We start from the raw sequence: 17,759 nt of genomic DNA on the forward strand, positions 1-17,759 counted from the left end.
TTTTGAATGCCAACCGTGGCTAGGATCTCCATCACAAGCTCTTGGTTACCGGCACTCTGGAATCATCCATAAGCCTTTGATCTAGATGTAGAATGGAGGTGGAACGGATCAACTTCACCACTGATGCGCGGCGGCAGCAAGATGGGCTGGTGAGTTTAACCTATTGCTGTGACTAGAGCTTCTCGTGTTAATACGCGGGTTTGCTGCTCTCGAGTGTGACACATGCTAACTTTTTATTACGATCTGGTTTAGCTTACTATCACTGAGATGCGTGCAAGACTCTCAGAGGACAGATGCAACCAGAGGCGGTGGAATCAAATAAAACGACAAATCCCAATCGTTGACGCCATGGACATTGGCATACTAGGCTGGGGCCAACCGCCCGAACGGAGACCCCGGCCACGCAGGCTGTTCTCACCCGCGAGGGACCGATACGGAATCCGAAAAAGACTGTATGGCATTGATAGTAAACCGCAGCAAGAGTACCAGGGCATCTTCTTGAGACGCAATCACCCACCGCAAGCGTATGAGCCCGAGTACCCCGACGGACCGCCGATCGACGAATATTTTCTGAGGAGCGGTCGGACAAGATGAAACTCCTTCCCCGTTAACGACGACCGGCTCCAAGAACTGCGTGCAAGCCGAGCGGAAAAGATCCGGTTGGCAATGTTGGAATCGGAGAGAGACGGGGAACAGATTGCGGTCGACTTGTCCCGCCGCAACTAGTGGTTGTGGTGTGCATACCTCGGCGTCTCTATCGTGGCTTTCATTGTCTTCCTCACGTTACTTGTCAAAAGATTCTGCGAGGGGAGTTATGGCTCCTGCCTGCTATCGGCAATCCAGCTGGGACTCGTCGTGATCGTGTACATTATTGGCGCTGTCTTTGCAGGTAACCAGCTCAGCGTTGACGTTATTTTACTGATAGGAGGTATGATTGTTGCGGCGGCAGCAGGCCAAGGCCTTGGGTTTGGTGGCTAGAATGGAAAATGTTTGCGGGACGAGTGACGGTGTGTAGACTGTTGGATCGTGGATCTTGCATCTGCCAGCCTCTATTCACTTACATTCAGATCCTTATTCCAGATGGTTTTACGGACGGCAAATCTTTATGGGGCGATTGTCGTCTTTATGCATCCACTCTTCTCCCCGGTCTACATTCGGTTGAATAAAATATCATCCAACATCAGTATGAACAGACCAATTCCTAACTTCTTCTGTATGTGTATTGTTGAGACTGATGCCGCTTGGTTCAACTTAGGATCATATGGTGGCAGTGACATACTGATTGGTATGCTGGTAGGATGGTTCACCTATTCTTGGGCCCCTATGAGCTAGTGTCAGATATCAAGGGCTGTCACATTTCGCAGATATTCGATGCTGGTGCAACTCTACAAAGACTACAAAGAAGATTGAGGAAAGCCACCCGAAAGCGTGAATCGGGTCTCCCACCAGATTTGGCAAAAGGAATGTTTTGGTTGATTTCATCCCTTGAAGATTCTCAAAAGAGTACACGTAGATTTGAATTTGAGATGAGCCATCAACAAGAAATGTCAGCCTCAATCCACATTCATCGGAAGTAAGTCGAATTTGTTATGAGCTCTGACATGGAACGCCACGCCTCGATTCCCGGCTTTTGCCATGGCTCTAAAGAAGTACTCAGTCCGGTACAGCACAGTCAAGGGATGATGTTCGTGGCTCATGTAGGGACGTAATAGAGCGTGGCTGCCAAGACTTTTTTTGCCTTGCCGCGTTTTCACCGCCGGTTTGCGCAGCACATGTCTAAAGTAGGTACTGAATAGTGATTATGCCCTGCGCGGCCGGCCGTTGTCAAAAGAAGCAGGGAATGTATGTACTTTAATGTCCGTGGTGCGCGTGCGTGTCTGATGAGTTGCCTAGGTAAGGTAGGTAGGTAGGTAGGTTATCGAGAAGTCAATGTTGAGAGCACGCAGTTCGTCTGATATCGGTTGGGATTGCCGTCATCTCGTGACAGATCTTCCATGTTGGGCCAAACTTTGGCTTTCTTTTTTGGTCCAGTGAAGTCATCAAGTAATAGTCAGTACTTTGGGGGCTGTGCTCTGTGGGCCGCCTATCAGACAGGGGGTCCCTAAATCCGGATCACCCCTAAAATCTAGATCACTTGATCTGATAAATTTTTATTAGCAAATATATAAATAAATCAGTTGTTTGCTATTAAATTTTTACGTTGACGGGATTGACCCTAATACTATATGATTGCTAACAAATTTCTATGCAGATAAGTGATCCAGATTTAGGGGAGATCCAGATTTTAGGGGCCCCCTGTCTGATATGCGGCCCACGGAGCACAGCCCCCCAAGTACAGTAGGTGTGCAAAATTATCGCAACCATCGCAAAATCCCACCAAAACACACGGTTTTCAAATACCAATAATCCTGTTAATTAACAATTTAAATTTATAATAACTTGTATGTTATTAATTTAAAAGGGCCAAAATTTCTATAAATATAATTATTATTTCAAAATAATATTAGTTGCAAACGCAAATTTGGATTAAAATTGATCAAAGTTGAAAAAATTCCGTTATAGTGGATTATAGCGCATTTACAGTGGACACGGTTTTTCCAAATTTCCAAACTTTTATTTTAAACCTTTGTAACAAACGCCGGAAATTTGTTTATATAATAAAATGTAAGTATATATTATATTATATAAATCTATATAAGCTGCCAAGATAAAAAAGCTGTGCCTTTTATATTAACAAAGTTGCAGTTTTGTAAATATGGTGACTTTTGGTGGGATTTTGCAATAGTTGCGTTAATTTTGCACAGGTGCTGTAGTAAGGTGCCTCCAAGTGCCTCCAAAGTCCCACACTTGTACTATGTAGTGTTCAGATGCTTCTTTCCCCTTTGGGCATACATTGGCTCATCCCATTGGCGGACCACGGATTTGGGCGCTAGGGCCGAAACGACGAAATTACCGGGGGACAGTTACAGGGAAATGTTGCACTAATCGACAGCTAACAACCCAACCAACCAGTGAGTGACCTGTGCCTGATTTTTTTGACAAGGTATGACGTCGAAGCCACTCTTTTTTGCAGGGGGTTGATTTGTTTGCTTCCATTGACACCCCCCATTCTGATCGCAATACCAAGGCAAAGCAAAAGCTTTGGCATACCTACCATGCACGGATTTTGTCCTTTTAAAAGACGCCAACCTCGCTGAAAACAAGCTCCATGGTCTAGATCTTTTTCTCCACCCTGAGAGCTTGTCAGGGACTCAGTAGTGGTTTAACACACAATTAACCTTAACCCACGGCTAGCAAATCCCCACTGCCCTCCCAAAGCATATCTTGTTCATCTTCAGGAGATCTTTTTTTTTTCGTATTTTTTTTTAATCTTCCTCCTGCAGACACACAAGATGCGCGCTCATTCCTTGGCTGTCTTCCTGACCGAGCTGGCATGTCTGGTTCACGGTACTCCAGTGGAGCCGGTGCTTCGAGACGATGTTGCTGCACCACACGCTCCCGAGATCACGCCCGCTCCCGCGCTGAAGCAGCCTCCAACTCGGACACTTGAGATTCAGAAGAGGGCTGATATCTGGGGTGCTTTCGAGTCTGGGGTCAACTCAATCTTTTCCGGGCTCGGGTCGAGCATCCCATCCTATGTCGCCTCGGGAGTTCCCAACTTCTTCCAGGACTTCCCCACAGGTGACAAAGTCCAGAGCTCCCTGGGCATTGATGACAATCAGGTTCGGGCGTTACCGACGCAGGTTCTCAACATACCGCCGTATGGAAACTGGAGCAACAATGCTTGGAACATTAGGTTCAGGGGCAATGTAAGTTGTATTGAGAGCGATTCATGTTGGACAGTCAGTCCATTGGTCAAACCGGTCACTAAATAATGTTCGTATAAAGGTATACAAACAGCCCAACACGAGCCGGGAGAAGCTAGACGACCTCGCCAATATCTTTCTCATTGGTGTCGACATTAAGGATCTGCCGCCCAGCGAGCAAGACCAAGCCCGCAATCTGACTGCCTCCATCTTCATTCTGCAGCAAAGCCACCAAAATGTTTCCATGGATATCAAACCAGCACCATCTGTCGGCTCCGATGGTGGCGCAGCCAACACCACTGGGGGCGATCAGAATGTCAACCTACCAACTCTTACCACCAGCGAGGGTGACTTTGACGAGTTTGTTCCTATTCAGCTCAATGGTTTGACCCCAGGCGACAGGACCCAAAGCATCCAGCGCCTCAACCTGTACACCAATGGCTCCCAGCTTGGGAACGCAACTGCATACCTGGTGCCGCCCGAGGGCTATACTGTCATCTCTGACATTGATGACATTCTGAGGGTAACCAAGATCTACGTGCCCAAGGAGGGTCTACTCAACTCCTTTGCCCGTCCATTCACCCCTTGGGAGAACATGCCAGACATTTACGCCAACTGGGCCCGCTCCAACCGGGACTTGCACTTTCACTATCTGACCACCACGCCCGAGCAAGCCACCCGCATCTACATGGACTACATCTACAAGACGTATCCAGCAGGTAGCTTCGATACCCGTCCACTCAACTTCTCCGACGTGAGCGCGACCCTCTCCATCCGGAAATACCTCCTCGACCGTATCTTCCAGACCTTTCCCAAGCGCAAGTTTGTCCTGGTAGGCGACATTTCCAACTCGGACATCATGAAGGACTACCCCGGGATGGCCAAGGAGTACCCGGGTCAGGTCAGCTGCATCCTCCTGAGGAACACGAGCGCCACCGATGACCAGATGCTGTTCCCCTACAACACCAAGGAGTTCAAGGATGTGGACCAGAAGAACTACATGTTCTTCAGGACGACTGAGGATTTGGCCGGCATCGACGTCAGCAATGGTGGTTGCTACAACACCTCGGTGCCGCAAAATGTCACTTTCGACTTACAGGCTGAACGCTTGAAGAGGGGTGCTGCAGGTCGGTTGGGATTCAGCACCGGTGTTACCATTGTGGTTTCTGCCGTTGTTGCGGCGCTGCTGACCGTCTAATCAACATCTTCTCGGAATCTTTGGTTATTGTCTTGTTGGATTATTCATGCATCATGTATTTGCTTGCCTCTGTGCACGAGTATGCTCTTTTATTTTAGTCATGCCATTAATGATAGCAAGGCGTTGGTTTGCGAGTTTTTGCCGCGAGATGATGCTAGTTCTAGCTGAACAAGTGCAGCTACCGTAAACGTCTTTTTGCACTTGGTGAGCATGGATCTAGAACTAGCTCTACGGTAGTCTTATTTACGGATATTATCCGACTTTCTTGGTGCAGTGACTACTAGTTCTAGATTACTGCGCTCCTACCATTTTAGCACTATGTATTATATCATTCTTCCTGCCAACATGCTTGCTTCTGACTCAATCCATGAGTGTCTAGATCAGAGCCCAGACGCTAGTCTAGCCTAGTCCAAGAACTACCTACCACATAGTATGCAGGTTTATGTCTGGCATTACCGGCAGTTTTAGAGCAAAGCTTATGTCGCCAAGCATGCAAAGCAGACGAAGCCTGGGGGTTCAGTTTTAAAGGCAAGATAAGTTCAATTGAAAAACTAAAATCTGAGAAAGCTCATCGCAATCATTATCTTTTTTGTAAGGGCAAAAAGCTGATTCCTTGCTGGCGCCATTCCGATCCCTCATCACTCCATAAATTAAATCATACAATGTGTTTCCTTGTGTGCTGAACCCAATGATGCCCGAGTGATTAAACTCGCAATGTGAAATGGGTGTCTGTTATGCACAAACTTTCTGTATCTTTTGCGAAGGAAGCCTGTCGCTGTTACCGAAAAGAAGTTGCAGCATTTACAACTCCTCCTTCACCTTGGCGTTGGCATCATCTGCAGCCTTCTTGGCAGCGTCGGCACCCATGTTGAGCTGTCCCTTAATCCACTCAACACCGCCCTTGAAGCCCTCGGTCAACCTGGCAAACATGGTCTCGGCAGGTGTGCTAGTACCGTACTGGAAGTACATCCACTGCTTGCGAGCCCAGGCGCGGAGCTCGTCAGTCTTGGAGCCCTGGGGAACAGGCTATTGGTTGGTGGGTTAGAATCACGACTGCATATGAATTCTCAACTTGAGGTACAAGATGATTACTTACAACGCCATAGCTGTCGAGGTATGCCTTGAGCTCACTGTCACTCCATGTCTCAAAGGTGCTGTCCTTGGCCGACTGTGTAGCTTGGGCCAGGTAGCTGGTCGCTGAGGCATACGCATCACCACCAGCCTTGGAGGCACTACCGTAGGCAGACTGTGCAGCCTTGACAAGGTCGGCGCGCGTAGCGTCAGTCTTGGCAGCTGCCTTCTTGGCGGCAGCGTCGCCGTTGGCCTGGAGATAGTTCTTCAGGTTCTCGAGCGAGTAGTCCTCGAAGTTCCACGAGCTCCACTGCGTCGCAGCCTTGTGCGAGTTCTTGCGAACCAGAGCGCGGAGCTCATCGACCTTGGAGGTCTGGGGGACGGGAACACCACGAGCGTCAAGGTAAGCCTTGAGTCGGCTCTCAGACCACGTGTTGACGGACTTGTCGAACGCCTCCTGGGCGGCGAGCGAGGCACTATCTGTGGCACTGGCATAGGTGTTTCCGGCCTTGGAAGTTGCGGCACCATAGGCGGAAGCGGCAGAGCCAGCAACATTGTCACCAAGGATATCAGCGCGGTGCTTGCGAACCAGGGCACGAAGCTCGTTGACCTTGGTGCCTTGAGGAACTATTTAATTTGAACAGTGTTAGCTCACGACCTCGCCATAGCCATGTCACGTATGATGTAACTTACCAGGAATACCGTTGCGGTCGGCGAAATCCTTGAGGTCAGACTCGCTCCAGGCGTCGATAAGCTTGTCAGTCACGGTAGCATAGGCGTCCTGAGCGCTCTTGGAAGCGCTGGCGGCATCGGCCTGAGCCTTCAAGTAGGCGAGACGAGAGTTGCGGCGGACCGAGGCAATGAGCTTGTCACGGGTAGAGGGCTGGGGTGCCGGGAAGCCATGGGTATCAAGCCACTCCTTGAGGTCGGACTCGGACCAGGTCTCGTACAGCCAGTTGCCAGGGTAAGAAACGGCCTCTCCGAACTTCTGAGCGACGGTGTCATAGCTCTCACGAGCTTTGGTGAGGATGGTGTCACGCTGGCGGGGCTGGGGAACGGGGATGTTATTGTGGTCACAGAACGATTTCAGCTGGCTCTCAGTCCAGGTGTCGAGAATCCAGTCCTTGATGCTTCCATAGCTCTGCTGGGCCTTATCCTCTGTCTCGTACCAAGACTTTTGCACCTGCGAGACCAAGCTGTCCCTGCTAGCCTGTGCAGAATCCTTTGTCTCGATACCTTTTAGCTTAAGGTAATCGGCGAGCTGCTGGTTGTCCCATTTCGAATAAGGCTGCACGACGTAAGAATCCCAGTTCTGTTGGACCAGCTTCTCCAAGTCACGACGGTCGGCAGGAGTTGGGTATGGGACGTCGTGGTCCGAAAGCCAACGCTCAAGCTCAGTCTCGTGCCACTTGTTGTATGCTTCATGTAGATGATAGTGTCAGCAAGTCTATTCGATGAATTGAGTTTTGATGTGAAAGTGAAACTTACCAGCTTTGGTAAACCAGTTGCTGCCCACAGCTCCGGCCACGAGCGCCAGATTCACGAGAGTGGTGAGAACTCTCATTATGAAAGCAGAAAGATTATTATCAAGACTGACGCAGTACTGACGCCCAGAATGCTGAGGATGTGATGTATCAGCAGACGTGTTTTGAGTAAATGCACGCCGAGATGGGTGGAATTATCGTGTGTATTTTCGTTTTGTGTTGAGGTGAAAAGAAGAAAAAGAGAAATTGAAGGGATTGGAGGGAGAAAGATGTCTTAGAGGAATGGAAAGCGGTACGGTACGTAGGCAGGCAGTTATTGGCTAGGGCAGTAAGAAAGGGCAGCTGCGTTGGATCAATGAGGTCACCTTTTCGTTGCTGTTTGCCTACTTGCTACGTCGTTCATCCAAGCAGGGGACCGGACCACAGCTCCAAACAAAAATTTACACAAAGGCAGAAAACGACAAAAAAAAAGGGACCTACCTTTCAGCCAAGCAGGCTGGGGCCAAACGATGACAGCTCACTAACCAAACTGAGACATTCACAATGCCAACCGACAGCTCCCGGTAGCACCATCAGGCAAGCACATGCGTCCATCGAGATGGCCTATGACGTAGACGAAGCTCACAGATTCCAGTGATTGGATCATGAAGGTCTACAGGAGCTTTTGACCCGCATATTCTAGACTGTGTTCCCCAGGTATACCGGCATTTTGGCCTGCCATGGCTGTGAATTATTTGCCTGTGCATGTTGTGGCCACAGAGCTCAGTACAAGTTGGGATGGCAAAGATCATCAGTTAGAGAAAAGAAAGGGTTGTTTCTGACGTCATCTCTCTCTTGCACAACCTAACTGTGATGAATGAATGAAGCAACTGTGCTTAGTCAAAAATCTCGACCTAGTTCAATTGGCGGGGCATTCTCTTTCTAGGTCTAGCTGCTACGGGGTAATTAAACGCGACGCGTCTCTTGGTGACCAGTAAAATCTTCCGCCATCTCAACAAGCCTCCCCCGTCAACAAAAATTTCGTTACCGCAGCCGCATCATGCCAACCCAACGCTGATTTTAATATTGCTTTTAATCCTCTGGCAAATATAATTGCCCAGCTGTGCTACCGTTGAAACGCTGAGGCATCTTTCCTCAAAATTTGTGGGCTGCAGCGCTACTGTTCCGCGCTAAATGGGCGGCGATTCTAGTTCGAGGCTTCATCGCAGCGAAGTCTGCCGCCATGCCAGGAACAGCCTGGGAATTCTAAATATCAATAGTTATGGGGATGCCGGCCGACTCATTGGAAACCCACACAGAGGCCTTAGACCAGATTATCTCCTTGCTGTCGCTTGCAGCACTCATGGTGAATATCAATGGCTTGATGATAACGCACATAGGTCGGCCATCGAGACTTTTATCACCATGATCCAGACCTATTAGTGGCGTCACATCCCACCAATCACTGTTCGCTTTGAATCTCTGCCCCCCAATATCTCGATTGTTGCCGACGTATATCGGCACTTTCCGCTTCCACAGTCTCAGACAGAACCTGACAAAGTTCAAAATGATCACGGAGAGCTCTTCGAGCATGTCCGATGATTGCTGCATCAGCAATGCTTGATAATCGTCCACGAAAGTCTTGGCCACGTCTCTTGACATTCCCATGTTCAAGTCTAATCGACCTTCCAGGAGTTCGACAGTGGCCGTTCGCCAATGCAGCTCGGCAGTTTCTAGAAAGAACACTAAGTCAGATAACCCCATGGAGTGGCTTTCAGGAGCGGATGCCTTACTGGATTTACACTCTTTTAGGAATGTGGTCAACGCCGTATGTTCCGCCTTCAATTTGGCAAGCTGTCCATCAACGGCTGCTTCTCCACAATTTAGTTTGAGAAGGAAAAACGGATCTTGCAAAAAGTGCTTGCAAAGGAAGGCGGACAGTGCAGCCTGGAGCATGATGACCGGTGCTTTCGGGTTGTCAATCCTGAGGCGCAGATTATCCGGTGTATCCTGTTCGTGCCAAACAACTCGGTCTTCACCACAGCAAAGAAGATTTTGGAGAGCTCCGGTCATCGTCAACTTCTGGACTTTGTATTCCATACACCAGTCATCAACTTCAGTTCCCAGAAGCTCGCCGAACTTGCTTCGTATCTCGCTGTCCGGGAGCTCGTTCGATACGTCAGCAACCACGGACTCGAAATCAGCTTGGCGTATCTCTTCAATCAACTGCTTCTGCTCGGCTATGACGCGTTGAAGCTCAACTCCTTGGGCCTCCCGCTGTGTGAGATTCTCTTCCAGTTGCTGCTGTTGTGCTTTTGTGCGAGCCATCTCGGTCTCGGCATTGTTGAGATCTTGCGCAAGCTGACCAATTTTCTCCTTATGCTCCGCAATACATTGATTTCGACGACTAACCTGGTCTTGGAAGTCCTCAAGCTGGACTGACAAGTGGCGCACCTGGTCTTGGTACCTGGTAATGCTCTCTTGCTGTTCAGCAATATCTGCGTCTCGGATCGCCACAACCCCTTGTGCCCGGTCCAGCTGAATACACAGGCGGCTCAACTGGTCCTCAAGGTTGGCGATGCTCTCTTTCTGTTGATCAATAGTTACACCTTGGGTCATCAGTTGGTCTCTAGTTTGATCCAGGTCATCTACCCGTTTCTCCAGCTGTGAAACCAAGTAGTCGATGTTTTGTTGGCTTGTCTGAGCCAGTATCTGGTCGTCGTTGTGCTTGTTTTCGTAATCTATCACCTGATCCTCGAGTGCGATGTTTCTCAGCCTCTGATCATTGATTGTTTCATTTTCCTGCTCAATAATCTCGCGGCTCTCCTCGTATCGGCGATTCGAATCAACAACCTTATGTCCTAGTTCGGCCTTGTTGTTGGTCAACTCTCGCACCATACGTTCGAGGTCCGCGATCAGTTTTCTGCCGTCATGGAGGCCAGTTTGGCATCTCTTTAACTCAAAATCTAAGTCCTTTTTCTCCGCGAGCACATAGTTTAATCGCTGCCGCCACTGGTTGGCTTTCTTGATTTCTTTCAGGACCTGCTTCTTCATCCGTGCGAAAATTTCATCTTGTCGATGGTATGCGGGTTCCTGTCTTTCTGAGATCTGGCTATTGATCTTGAGTCGTGACGAAGAAAGACGGTTCCACCTGTTTTCCTTGGGCATTTTGATGACTTGGCGCTCATATGTTGAGGGCAAAAACGACACCTTGTTGGGTGAAGTGTGGCCTTGATTGCTAGTTGAAGACGCAGTGCGGTGATCAACATCGATGTGTTCATATGCCGTTTTGTATGAGGCAAGCGAATCTGTACTCATTCTGCGTTTACGGTGATCCATTTCTTGCTGCAATAACTTGGCCCGAAGAGTTGAGTTAGGTACCTATGTGGTCAGGTTTGTTGAGGTTGCGAGTATCAATCGCGAAGAGACGTAAGTTTAAACAAAACAGTTCAATCTGTGGTTGGATCTTGGAGCAGGATTGTAATCGTGGGTGGTCCCAGAAGCTGCTCCGAATCACGGATGGTGAAGTGAAGACTTCTTCAGTTTCGCCTCGGAAATTGCAAAGTGCAGGCCTAGAGGTACTCAATTACTTTCTGGTAAGCTCTCCAAGGCAGTGACAATCGTTCTCTCAACCTTTCAAGAAAGCTTTCATTCGTGATCGTGATCGTGGTCATAGATCACCAGCCATTACACACGACCACAATCCTTTATAGATATCGTACCCTCTGCTATCTTGTTGCTTCGATTCAAACAATATTCTGGACTAGTTCTTTCCAAACATTGAACTCACCAGAATAATTGTTTTATCCTATCGTCATCCAATGACCATACCAACACTCGTGCATTAAAATACTCCCATGGTTGACCATCAATCCACTGCCTCCTACCTTTGATACAGGTTCTACTTTTTAAAGGTCTTCTCCTACCCAAATGCGAATGGTGGTCTTTCTACAATCACATATCAGAAACCAACTCTTTTATCTTGCCAGCGACGACAACTCGGATGTCCGGTTGATCCCATTTCATCTCCATATCAAATCTCTCTCTCTCTATCTCTCTATCCTGCTTTCTTCACCCTCCCTTCAGTCCGAACTCAACTATCTAGGTAGATACACATCATTTCACCATGTCCAAAGGCGCAGCCTTCGAGCAGGTGCGACTGATTCTAGGGCTTGATTTTGGAACAACTTTCTCAGGTATGTCCTACTCCTTGGATCATACTTCTCAAAGCTCTCTGCAACGAAACTTACAAACCTAGCCATTTGCTTTGCCACCAGCACCACGACTGATCTTCGGGAGATCCACACCTTCACAGCTTGGCCTGGTAGCTGTGAACAAGCCGGCGAACACTATGTGAAGACACCGTCTCGAATTGCATACGCTGATGAGAACCCGGGTAATGACGACAACGACGGTTTGGCTTCTGATGCGGTTGGATATGAAGTTGAGGCTGGGCAGCGCTCCTACAGTTGGTTCAAGCTTCTTCTCGACATGGATGCACTGTCATCGGACTATGATGATCCTGAGCTCAAGCTGAGGCGATCCGAAGGACTTATGTGCCTGCCTGCGGACAAGTCCGCCAAGGACGTAACTACTGACTACCTTCGTGGTCTGTACCAGATTTGCCAAGAACGACTCAATCGTAAATTCGGGAATGGGAGACTGGCCTCTCGGCTCCGCTATCCTGTGGACGTCTGGCTGACAGTACCCGCTACCTGGTCTGAAAAGGCCAAGCTGCTTACCCAGATAGCAGCTCAGGATGCAGGTTTCGCCAGCCACCCAGGTGATAGGATGTTTCTGATTCCCGAACCCGAGGCCGCAGCACTGGCAGCACTGAAGTCTACTATTTCGGAAATCAATGATCTTATCCAGGTGAGATTGCTCTGCAGTCATGATTTAACTCCACTAGTCGAGCTATAACTAACATTTGTAGGTTGGAGATCATGTTCTCATCTGCGACTGTGGTGGTGGTACAGTGGTACGTTCTCCCTCAAACAGACTAAGAATAAACCATTTGACAAATTCTCGACACTAACACGAATTTCGCATGGCAAACACCAGGACATCACCACATATAATGTTCTGTCGACCGAACCAGCATTGGAGCTCGAGGAGCTGCTTGTGGGCATTGGTATGTGGCTAAACTCTGTTAACAGAGACACACAGCTGACAAAGTTTAGGTGCCAAGTGCGGTTCGACAACGATCGATCGCAGCATGAACAAACTGATGGCAGAACGGTTCGGAGACGCCTTCACAAGTCTTGGTGAGCGTCGTACGGGCCTTGGCAGCCATTTTATGTCCACATTCGAGAACATCAAGAAGGGCTTCAGCCTTGTGAGGGCTAAGAAGCGCCCCAACCGCATCCCCCTCAAAATGCGAAATGTATCAGCAGAGGCGATCGCCAGTAATCATTATGATTCGGACTTGGACGCGGTGCTTTTGAGCACTGACGATATCAAGAGCCTCTTCGATCCTGTCATCGACAATATTACTGGGCTTCTCAGCGATCAGATCACCAAAGTCGAAGAGGATGTGAAGGGCAAGAAGATGAAGGTCATACTGGTGGGCGGTTTTGCGTCATCGCCTTACTTGTGCGAGAGACTCGAGGTCTTTCTGGAGGGAAGGAATGCAAGGCTCGTTACGCCTATGAAGGATGCGTAAGTCGGGCAATAGAAATGATTGATTGTTTTTGTCTCATCTTTTTACAACAAGCTTGAGGGTGCTTGCTGACATTTTAAAGCTGGTCGGCCATCGCTCGGGGCGCCGTCATCAGGGGTCTCGAGGGAGAAGCGGTGAAGCAGCGCAAATGCCGCCGTCATTATGGTTTTGAAATCAGCAAGCACTACCAACATAAGCTCCACAAAGACTTTGATAAGTCTCTGCGTCGTACTTGGATAGATAAATTTGATGGTTCCAAGTGTCTCACCGGATTTCTGGCCTGGGAAGTGAACAAGGTACGTATATTTAATTTTATGGCTTAGTACTGTACCACTGTTGGTAAGCATAAACTCACACAACATCAGGGGTCAATCGTGACCAAGCAGACGGAGATTCGATACAGCCTTGAGGTAACGGGGGAGGCAGGCGAACCCCTGTTTTCCAGTCTGGATCTTTACGCTTGTAGTGCTGATTCTACGCCCGAGACCATTGAAGACACCAGTAAGGATTGTAGCCGTTTAGTAGAAAACCTTCTGTTATCGTATCCTGACTGACATTCGGTAGGTGCGGAAAAGGTTGGTTGTGTTACGTACACTCTTAAAGATCTGGACGTCAGCCAGCTACGCTCCAAGATTGGGCCCGGCAGAATACGGCGGTATCAAGCGGACTTGACCATAGTCATTCGGATGGGGGACGCTGCCGGGCTACTGACCTTCAAGGTCCTCTGCCAGGGTGCAGAGGTTGGAACCGCACAGCTGGACATCTCCAGTGACTGATAAGGGCGTCTATAAGCACTATCGCTGTGGAGAGGGGGTGAAGGATAAGATTTTTCGGAGGTCTCACGAAAATGGCGTGGAGGCCAGCGTGAATGAACAGTAACTCTTGATGCGGTGACATTCGCCACCCCTTTTTTCACTTTATGAAAAGGGTGCCTGCTGAAGAAAATGCGTTCGGGCAATGTTGATGGACAGGAAGGATGGTGCTGGTGTCGATCTTCTGGAACACGGGATTGGGTCTAATTTGGGACACATGAGAGAGCTTAATATGCGATCAAGCATTAGTATCTGATGGTACTCTACCATGAGCCCAAACATATCCCAGCAGATGGGAGATAAACACCTAGGAGTGAGCGTCTTTCTACTTCCAGCCTATGAGAGAGCTTTTTGAGAATTGAGCTATAACTTGATCTATTTTTATCTCTGGCTATGAATGTAGAATATTCGTGGAACATCGAAGGATTTGTCACTTGGTATTCCACTCCTCAAAGAACCGACGTATTCAAAGCAACATGACACCATCCATTGTAGGTGACAGTCTTCTCTGTGACGTGAAACAAGAATGGCGTCCCAAAGGAACACCATTGGGGAAATCTTTCTATCAGCTGCAGCCTGCCGCTCTTTTCAACACTGCCAACAAATGCAGGTGTGTATGTGTGTGCTCTTGGTTGTTGTTTCAATGGCTCAAAGACTGAGACCACAAAGATTCGATGCATTTCTAATACAGCTACAACCAGCCAGAAGCGTTAGATATGAGGTTTGCATCCTGCTAGTATTTTCCTGAACTCAACATATTCCTGTGTAGATTGTAGATGGGTCTCCCGCTATTTAAACGCTACTGATTGCCTTGATCCTTTTTCTGCCTGACCTCTCAACATACACCACACACACTCTTCCACTCAGTAAAGAGACTTCAGCCTTATCAAACAGCTCCACCTGGCCCCCTGAAATCTTCTCAACTACCACAAAGCCACCACAATGGCTCATCACCGCCATCGACACAGAAACCACCACCAAGTTGCAGAACCGCAGCGTCAACCCCCAGCCCGCGCCGCAGAACCAAGACAACCCGCCCCACACACCACCATGGCCTACATTTTGGCCATCACCAAACGATACCTCCCCATCTTCCTCGCCGTCTTCGTCCTGAACTGCATTATGGTCCTGACCGAGTACCGCAAGCCGGGCCTTCTCACGTCCATCTGGCCGCTGCGCAAGATCCCCAGACACGAATGGGCCGTCTATACGCTCGCCCTGCTGCCGTTTTGGCTGTGGACCTTGTTCATTTGCATCGTCGTCAACGGCGTCCTGACCAACCCGGAGTCGCCCGTGTCGATGGCCAGTGGCGTCATGGTCTCCACCATCAAGGTGCTCTATTTGGTGTACAACATCGTCCCCTTGTACCTCCTGATAAGCCGGTATATGCCTGCCCAGAATCGTGGGGTGTTCAGGGATGCTTCGGTCTTGGTGTGCAACGGGGTCATGGGCAACGCTATGCTGACCTGCACTGGTCCGTGGAAGATAGCCGCGGTTAGTGACTGGATATGGTAAGAGGGGTTTTGCTGGGCTTGTGGCTTGGTTCTTTGGAAAGAATATGCATGCGACTGCAGAACCATCGAACGGGCTGCTTTTTTTTTTTTTTTTTTTTTTTTTTTTTTTTTTTTTTTTTTTTTTTTTTTTTTTTTTTTTTTTTTTTTTTTTTTTTTTTTTTGCACTTTCAAAATTTTTTATCCTCATATGCTAGTTGATTCATGTTCATCTGTCTGGTAGTGTAGTTGGTGCTCTGATGCTGTCGATACTGAAAAAGAGCATCACGAGGGACACAAAGCTGCTACATAAGACTCAAATCTCTGTAACCCCCAAATATATTCCGCCCAGAAAACAAATTTAAAATCGTCTGGTTGAGAAACCGGCGCGTGCCTGTTTCCAACACCATGTCTGCAAAAGTCCGGCCTGTCATCAGCAACGTCCGCAGCGTCGACAGCCGCTCATGGATGTCTATTCGGGCCTTGGCGGCTGCATCCAGGCAGGTCTCGAGGGACTGGTGGCGCGAGGCGCACCACGAGGGGAGGGACTTGTAGCGGCCGGTGTTCTTGCGATACCGCTCCGCATCCGTGATCCAGCGGCTCGAGGGTGTTCTGCTGCACTTGGCCGGCAGCAAATACGTGTACAGGATCGAGCTCGCGAGGTAGAGGTCTGCCTGCTTGCTCAGAACCCTCAGATTCTCGGACAGTATTTTGGCATCCTTTTCCATTTAGTTTTCGCTCTGGCTCGGCTTGAATCCCAACCCCCGCAGCGAGGAGATGAGGTCCTCGCCGAGGGCCGTCGTGGTCTCGTTCATCAGCGTGAACGTGTCCATCTCCACGCCGTGCGAGTATGACATGGCTGGAAAAATGTCAAAGATCGATGGGTGATGAGGGACATGATAGGTTTTGGAGCTTTCATGGCCGAAAGGCGTGGAGCCATCACCGTTGATGAAACCTGACCGGCTTTTGTAGGGGGCGTGCTGCTGCTGGGGGCCGAGATAGTAGCCAAGCCAGAGCACAAGGAGGCATGATGCAAGGCTCACGTGGAGCCACCATGCCCGTGACCTTGTTGAGAAGCTCGCTGGCCTGATCTCGGTCCTGGCAGGGCCTTGGACGACGCAGACTTTGGGGGGCTTACCCGGCGAGCGGCCCTTATTAGGACCAGACTTGCTCGGAAGGGTGCGTTGGCGATCGCGCCCGGAAATGGACTGTGCCACCACTTTGGGTGTCGGGGTTGGACGAGCTATGATCGTGAGACATTGGGCAGAAGGGCTTGTTGGTCTTGACGTTGTGGTATTCTGTGATGAAATGTTATGTATGGCTAGTGCTCGTGATTATTGATTTTCCTAATACTGGTATCATCTCAATGCCCTCTACTGAAGAGTTGCTTTGGCTGTCTTATACAAGGCGAACGAAGATCCAACTTTGTCGATGATACGATTAAGATGGCCGCATTCATGTTCTAATTTGGGCAAGAATCAAACAAAACATTCCATCGACTGCATGCCGCCGCATTCCGCATACATTCCAAGTCATCGGAGCTGCCGTGGATAATATCTGCCGCATTCAGGGGTGGCAGATATGCACAGTTGAACATTAATTCTCCCTTGGCTGCCCTAAAAGCAGACATACAATCAGAACACTGCCTGCATCCAACATCGGTTTTGCTGAGCCATTGTTTGGCAATGATGTGACCAATCTTGGCAAGTAAGAAACTTCCACCATATTCACCGGTTTTGGTCGAAGGACCGGTAGTGGAATGTTGTCCCGACTCGAAACAAATATTGATGGTTGTTGGTCACGGATTCGGCGACTGTTTTCCCTTGGCGTCGAATATGAGCCAATATGGTCCTCATTCTAGTAGAAGTAGACGCCGAATTAGATGTGAAAATTTTATTTGTACTCCTTTTAGTAACAAGTCTGCAGCTTGTAAACAGCAAACTTGTTGTTTCCAGGTCAATCTCGTCAATGCAAATGCAGGCCTCGCCGCGACGTCACATTGTGTACGACTTCACAGATTTTTGTTGGCTCACTCGCTGGCGGGATCCGTTGACTCGCTGGACAAGATTCGTTGTAACCATGGTTCAGAAGGAGGGGGAAAAAATTAGATTGACACCGTGATTTGAAAAAGTTTTAGCATTTCACTGGGGAAAATTCTCTTCCACCGGCCGATGTAATTTTTTTTTCCCCCTCTCTCTTCTTCTTCTTCTTCTTCTATTTCGCTCGTTAAAATTAAAACATAAAGCATTTCGTAATTCAA

General features: G+C 48.9%; 7 protein-coding genes across 7 annotated transcripts; 4 read left to right on the forward strand and 3 right to left on the reverse strand.

The window, feature by feature from the left end:
* Positions 1–92: 92 nt before the first annotated feature.
* PgNI_09593 (uncharacterized protein) lies at positions 93–594 on the forward strand (the record flags this gene model as incomplete). The annotated part of the gene is made up of 2 exons (XM_031129575.1): positions 93–149; positions 253–594. 2 exons carry the CDS (start codon positions 93–95, stop codon positions 592–594), a joined length of 399 nt encoding a protein of 132 aa, XP_030977609.1.
* A 2,798-nt stretch (positions 595–3,392) lies between these two features.
* On the forward strand, positions 3,393–5,004 carry PgNI_09594 (uncharacterized protein; the record flags this gene model as incomplete). The annotated part of the gene is made up of 2 exons (XM_031129576.1): positions 3,393–3,809; positions 3,889–5,004. The coding sequence occupies 2 exons, from the start codon at positions 3,393–3,395 to the stop codon at positions 5,002–5,004; spliced, it is 1,533 nt and encodes a 510-aa protein (XP_030977617.1).
* Positions 5,005–5,461: 457 nt separating this feature from the next.
* Positions 5,462–7,957, reverse strand: PgNI_09595 (uncharacterized protein). The gene is made up of 4 exons (XM_031129577.1): positions 7,564–7,957; positions 6,769–7,494; positions 6,101–6,702; positions 5,462–6,030 (listed from the first exon to the last, which is right to left on the reverse strand). The coding sequence occupies exons 1-4, from the start codon at positions 7,637–7,639 to the stop codon at positions 5,806–5,808; spliced, it is 1,629 nt and encodes a 542-aa protein (XP_030977605.1). The 5' UTR covers positions 7,640–7,957; the 3' UTR covers positions 5,462–5,805.
* An 847-nt stretch (positions 7,958–8,804) lies between these two features.
* Positions 8,805–10,856, reverse strand: PgNI_09596 (uncharacterized protein; the record flags this gene model as incomplete). The annotated part of the gene is made up of 1 exon (XM_031129578.1): positions 8,805–10,856. One exon carries the CDS (start codon positions 10,854–10,856, stop codon positions 8,805–8,807), a length of 2,052 nt encoding a protein of 683 aa, XP_030977601.1.
* An 808-nt stretch (positions 10,857–11,664) lies between these two features.
* Positions 11,665–13,973, forward strand: PgNI_09597 (uncharacterized protein; the record flags this gene model as incomplete). Its single annotated transcript, XM_031129579.1, has 8 exons — positions 11,665–11,734; positions 11,797–12,410; positions 12,472–12,516; positions 12,600–12,669; positions 12,719–13,196; positions 13,280–13,493; positions 13,563–13,698; positions 13,762–13,973. 8 exons carry the CDS (start codon positions 11,665–11,667, stop codon positions 13,971–13,973), a joined length of 1,839 nt encoding a protein of 612 aa, XP_030977603.1.
* A 978-nt stretch (positions 13,974–14,951) lies between these two features.
* Positions 14,952–15,524, forward strand: PgNI_09598 (uncharacterized protein; the record flags this gene model as incomplete). The annotated part of the gene is made up of 1 exon (XM_031129580.1): positions 14,952–15,524. The coding sequence occupies one exon, from the start codon at positions 14,952–14,954 to the stop codon at positions 15,522–15,524; it is 573 nt and encodes a 190-aa protein (XP_030977620.1).
* A 280-nt stretch (positions 15,525–15,804) lies between these two features.
* PgNI_09599 (uncharacterized protein) lies at positions 15,805–16,958 on the reverse strand (the record flags this gene model as incomplete). Its single annotated transcript, XM_031129581.1, has 3 exons — positions 15,805–16,189; positions 16,262–16,742; positions 16,913–16,958. The coding sequence occupies 3 exons, from the start codon at positions 16,956–16,958 to the stop codon at positions 15,805–15,807; spliced, it is 912 nt and encodes a 303-aa protein (XP_030977621.1).
* Between the last annotated feature and the right edge of the window lie 801 nt (positions 16,959–17,759).

Source organism: Pyricularia grisea, assembly GCF_004355905.1.
Source record: "Pyricularia grisea strain NI907 chromosome Unknown Pyricularia_grisea_NI907_Scaffold_7, whole genome shotgun sequence".
Taxonomy (NCBI): domain Eukaryota; kingdom Fungi; phylum Ascomycota; class Sordariomycetes; order Magnaporthales; family Pyriculariaceae; genus Pyricularia; species Pyricularia grisea.